General features: G+C 45.6%; 1 protein-coding gene across 1 annotated transcript in view; it reads right to left on the bottom strand.

Moving 5' to 3' along the window:
- RHPN2 (rhophilin Rho GTPase binding protein 2) overlaps window positions 1-5,760 on the bottom strand; it is a 29,092-nt gene extending 23,332 nt beyond the window's left edge. Inside the window, exon 1 of the mRNA XM_075715308.1 lies at window positions 5,692-5,760. Within this exon, the coding sequence (XP_075571423.1) occupies window positions 5,692-5,760 (69 nt within the window). The remainder of the gene's footprint in view (window positions 1-5,691) is intronic.
- Between the last annotated feature and the right edge of the window lie 240 nt (window positions 5,761-6,000).

Genomic DNA, 6,000 nt, shown 5'->3' on the forward strand with positions numbered 1-6,000 from the left:
ACTTAAAATAAAACATTCCTTTCCAGCCAGTGCAACCTGTGCTGCTTGTCAAGCCCAGTAGTGTACGCAAATGGCCATATCCTCCAGATATTTAAACGTGTATGTGATTTAACTTATGCACATAACTTCTTTGGTTGCAATAGCAATTGTAGTAAACAGCATGATTCACATGAGTGTTTCTAGAACTGACCCTAAGTCCTGCTAAATTATTATCTTTATTTCCTCACCTTTTTCTGCTAGTATAATTGAAGTTTCTCTTTGCATGTTTCTACTAGTTCAATTTTGAAGTTTTAGCTATATACCACAGGTCTTTCAATTTTGAAGTTTTAGCTATATACCACAGGTCTTTCAATAGTAGAAGTTTTATCTGAGTTTAAAAAAAAAAAAAAAAAGGGGGGGGGGGGGGGGGGGGGGGGGGAGGAAGACCTGGTCTTCCAGAGCCTGGTCTATTTGTGCCATGAACAAGTATTTTACAGTTCTAGGTGCCCGGCCCCAAAGATTAATATAAAGTTTTAGAACTAAATATTGTATTAAATTCCAAACATATTTTTCTATACAATATTCCATCTTGTCACACTGCTTACTAAGCAAAGTGAAAATTAATATTTCGTCAGAGATGTCTGTCTCTTGACTAACGAAGTTCCAGATGATTCTTAGTTTCACACAAAGGCCTACTTTCAGTTTTAGGTTTTATGAATTTCTATATAATGAGTGGATATGGCATGACGGGGGTATGAATCATCGCAATATTGCTTCTGTCCCGCCAGACAAGTGGAAAGAGAACAAATAGGCAAATAAATATTCCTGTGTCAATGCTAATGTTGATGGTTGCCTGGCTACTAATGACCAAAACCAACCACATGAGCTAAACCCCAGTGGAAGCACAGGTGTAGCAGGTTGGTAAACTGATACATTAACCACAGTTGCGGGGGGAGCCCTGCAGAAGAAACCCCAAAAGCTAAGGAGGGGAAAAGAGAGAGAGTTAGGGAAGTGCTGATTCACAAGCTGGTCCATACCTGTCATCATTTTCAGCTTGGTGCTTCATTTATGGAACTGCTTGTTTTCTGTTTTTAGCCTTTTCCCCTGACAGGAAGGGCTAATATATACTGTCTTTCTTTCTGAATCATCAGCTTGGTCTATATGATAAATATCTAGCCTCACAGATGGAACCAAAGCTTTAAGAATGGGAAGAGAAAATAAAACAAACATCTTCATTAAACTGATCAGAATCTAAAGATTCACCAAGCTAGCTGTCCTACTGCTCTGCCTCTATGTAGCACAGTGGACTGCTGTCCAACACAACCAAATTGAAGATGGGATACTTAGCGCTGTACCAACAGATACTTGGAGAGCTACAGAAAGGGTAACCTTGGAAAATGACCTATGGCTTTTTCTTATCATTTATTGCAACTTCCTCACTGATTAGCTAACAGTCTGCGTAAGGTGTTACAAAGCAGTAAACCAAGATAGGAAAGATACAGGAGAAAACTTGCTAGATATTTCTTCCTTGCTCTGCTCCTAGCCACCCAAAAAAAACCCCCAAAACAGGGAAGGCATAGCCCTACTAATAGATCACCATGCAACCGTTGGATCCTGTGACTGGATGAATTCTACTTTATAAATATCCTGAGTTCTGTATATTGATGTGTTTTGGGGATGTTTACTTTGTGAAAACTTACTGGTTTAGTGGGGTGGTATGCTGTAATGAAAAAAGAAAAAAAAAAATAAAAGAAGGGGAGAACAGCTTGAAAAAGAGAGTTGTTTCTCCCACAAGAATTCAAAAGTAATTAAAAAAAACCAGGAAGAGGTCCGAGAGGCCAAGCAATCCACAGAGCCATGGCAGGCTTGAAGAGTAACTTCCCCAGAGGTGGGAGAAGCATCTCACATAAGCAAAGCGGCACATGAGGACAGAGCTGCTTTAATTACTATCACTCTACTGAAAAACCCTTCCTGTCTAAATGCCTTGCTCTACTTTTAAAACAAATTGTTCTTTGCTCTTATCATTAGTTCTGTCATTATTTTCTGCTGACCACAGACTCTTTCATAGGGAAGAAAGACCAGGGGCAGAATTTGGACGGACGTGCAGGATACGTATGGTTGATTCACAGGTTGCTGCCAGTAACAGTGAAAGAACACGGAACTCTGCACTGAGGAGGTCGAGGCATGAGGCTGACCGTCGAAGAGCACTTGCACCACCCAGGAGTACGGGTACAGTTTGCCCTGGCAATGTACGATGGAATACACGGAACTAAGCTATCCTCATGTGATGGTTGAGATAAACGAAACAGCCACAGAACAAGTTTCCTGGTGCATTATCTTCCCCGAAAGTAAAAAGTTCTAGACAGAAACTCCATCTTCTTTTTGATGGCAAGTAAGGTGCTTCTTCCACGTTGCCACATCCTCTTCAGGACACCAGCAAGGATTTTTTGTTGTTGTTTTGTTTTAACTAAAATCCTTCCTCCAAGTTCAGTTGCAGCTAATCAAATGGCTAAAGAGGGTTGTTTTGGAGGGGAGATACAAGGAAAGGGAACGGGGCAACACTGACAGAGCTGCATATACCCTGCATGGCTGCACAGGTAAATTCCTTAAAACTAGCTATTGGGGGGGAGGGGGAAGAAGCATCTGAGCCAGCTCAAAGCATCTTATACATTTAAGGAAAATTTAATTTTGCCTATATGACAGGCCTTTGCCATGGGGAAAAAAGGAGATAATGGACAGAGATGGGGAAAGAGGAAAAGGTCCCTACAGAGCAGCTCTGACATCGCTGGAAGGGAATGGAGAGAGAGAGTCTGAGGAATGGTGCAAATGGACTGCAGAAGCTGCCACCCATCACATCTCAGACTCACCTGGGAGTGTCACAGCAAGCCTAACTTCCTAGTGTGGCAACAGAAGCAGGAAACAGGATTGTGCATCCGTTTCCCCATTTCTGGTCATGGCCCTTTACACAGAGCCAGTCATAGTTTTACAGGGCCTCCTCCCTACAGGAAAAAAAAAAAAAAAAAGCACTAAACAAGAATTAAGTAAGTAAGTTGATTTACATATTGCATCTTGGGGATACTGAGGGCTGTTTTCTGGTATGCTGTATTTAAGACTTCAAAAAGCATAATACACAAAAGGGCACTATACAAACTTTGAGCACACTTCCCACAGTAATCCATTTATCAAAAGAAAATATCAAGAGTCTAAAACAAATGGATGTTGTGTGAACTGCTCAATTTTTCTCAATTATAAAATTTAATCGTGCACAACATTCTTGCGAAGTATGGAAGGCACTCTCATTGTGTAAATAGTGCTTGGAAGCCCTTCTGTGAGCAGGACTGGTACAAAGCAAGTGTTTTGACCTCGCTCCACAGCTTACAGAATACAAAGGTCAATTAAGTAAATGTCTTTTGATCAAAAAACACAAGAACTAGCCTTGGAAATTGATGTGATTCTGCACCAACAAAACTGGTAAACCAACCCTCAAATCCTTTCAGAGAAACAAAAAGTAGTGTGACCTAAAAAAAGAGCGGAAAGTCATACAAAGGAGCTGGGGGGTGGGGGGGCAGCACCCATGGACATACATGAAGAGCTCAATCGCTAGTATCAGTTACATGAAAACACCTAGCATACCATTCAGATGAACATGTAAGGCCAAAAGATACCATGTCCAAAGTATCTCCTTGGGTTCACAGCTTGTATCTGTTCAAGATTCCAGGAATGGGACTGTTTGGGGTTTTGTTTTTTTTTTTCTTTCCCCCTCCCCCCTTGTCCTAGAACTACTGAGTCAGAATGAAAGCTCTGATCTTTGAGACCATTCAACTAGTGCATAACAAGGAATACTGGTTTCCTGCTTACATCTAACTTTTAGGGACAGAAGGCTTTGAGCATTTAGCCTGATCTGTAGCTTACACCTTTAATAAAGACACTTTAGGAGCTGGATGAATCTTTCAAAGATCTGAATGTTCCACTGCAACACCCGGATTTATTTAATATCAGATTCATATCCATTTTCTACTGCTTTAAGATGTAAGTAATTCAAAAGTGGGAAAGATGCTCATGGTTAGGTATAAAATTGATCTTACAGTATTTTCATATATGAGAAAAACTTCATCCCTGTCCAGGATACGGGGTTTACACTGATCTAATGCTGTTTCAGTGAACTTAACCCTAATATACAACAGTGTAATTGAAAATAAACTCGGTCCTTCAGCAAGTCTGAGTGCAGAAGACATACTCCTCTTACGAAGTACAACTTGGCTATTAAACTTCAGTTAGTCCCCATCAGTAAAAACAAATAAGTGGAAGAATTGATTTATCTAACTTAACGAAGTTGACAAGTTCATGAAAAGTCAACTTTTTTACTAATATGCCTCAAGGCAGCCTACAAGCATGCCATCCTGTAGAAAACATAGCTGTGAAAACTCTAAATAATGACAACTTCATGGTTTCCTGCTATGGACTACTAAGAAAGAAGTGATTACTCGCCTAATATTATAGTAGGATTACTCAAATGAAGAAACCAGACAAGATTTGGTCAAAGTTTTTGTTTAGTCTGTCTAGTTAGTTATATGGTGGCACCGATTCATTGCAGCATGGCTGTCACAGGTAAAACTTTGCTCTTGCCAGCTGCAAGCAGTTCCTCTGCTAAGGGCAGTATTGTTGCTTAAGCTCTTGCAGGCTTATGAATTTGGTGACTACTGGGGGCAAAAGCCAGCCAGCCTGTAGAGAGGACACCAGAGCAAAGCATATGTGCCTCCCTGCTGTGTAATCCAGGTGTCCAGGTGGTAGCTGAAGTGCATCGTAAGGACATTTTTGTGCAGAGGTGAGCAGCAACAACCTGATGTAAGAGGCTTTTTTTTTTTTTTCCTCCACAGAATAAACAGTTTATGGTCTCGGATCCAGAATCTACACTCAAATCCCCGTGTACCTACACCCCAACAAAAGTTGCAGGAGCAGAGAACTTAAAAACAGCGAGGGAAGGCTGAATCAAAGCTGCCCGAAAACGGCACTTACTGCCCTTTACCGCCGGTGAAGTTCACAGAAGCCCACAGGGCTGCATTACAGGCGATACTTAACTATAATTACTGTTGTGCAGAAAGAGCTCAGGTGCAGGTTATGGCATAAGCCACCCACTCGGTCTGAAAAGTAATTAGGGCAGATGTTTCTTAAAAACTTCCTAACGAGTCTGTTAACTTCATTGCCTTACTCCGGTAAACTTTCTTACAGGTACACGAGGCAACGTACTGGAGAGCGAGCGAGGAGACGAAGCGAGGAGCGAACAGCAAAGAGCGCAGGGAAAAAAGGGGGGAAAAAAAAAAAAAAGTAGAATGCCACTGGTTTTGCGGAGGTGAGTGCTCCTGCCTGCCAGGGAGGGCCGCGGCCGCCCGGGACCCCGCGGAGCGGAGCGGAGCCCCCCGCCCGCCGCCATCTCCAGGCACCCCCGCGCCGGGCCCGGCAGCGGCGCTCAGCCCGCGCCCAGGTCCCACCTCGCCTCCTCTCGTTCCCCCGGGCAGCTCCCCGCCGCCGCGGCTGCCGAGGGACGCAGCTCACGACGCTCCCCCGGGAGAAAGCAGCCTGCGAGCGGCGGACGGGGGACCGCCAAACCCGAAACGCCCGCGGCAGGGGGGGTACGGATGGACGGACGGACACTGCCCCTGACCCAGAGCGCCCCGGGGACACCACCCCCGAGCCGGCCGCCGCGCCTCCCACCTTCCGAAAGTAGCCGTCCTCCGCCGGCTCCGCCGCCTGGCAGCCGCGGGGCGGCAGGGCGTCTGTCATCTCCGGGCGAGCCAGCCGTCCCTGCGCGGCGAGGCGAGCGCTGCTGCGGGGAGCCGCGACCCTGCGGGAAATGTCGGCGCTGCCCCCCGGCGCCGCCCGGCTCCGCCTCCGCTGGTGGCGGGGAGGAGCCGCCCCGCCCCGCCCCGGCCGTGTGGTGGCCCCCGGGCCGCTCCCCGCGGCCGGGCAGCCCCGGCATGCTGAGGTGCCCCTCGGCCGGGGACAGGCGGAGGCTGGGACTGA

The sequence above is a fragment of the Pelecanus crispus genome, chromosome 8, assembly GCF_030463565.1.
Source record: "Pelecanus crispus isolate bPelCri1 chromosome 8, bPelCri1.pri, whole genome shotgun sequence".
In the NCBI taxonomy this organism is placed as follows: domain Eukaryota; kingdom Metazoa; phylum Chordata; class Aves; order Pelecaniformes; family Pelecanidae; genus Pelecanus; species Pelecanus crispus.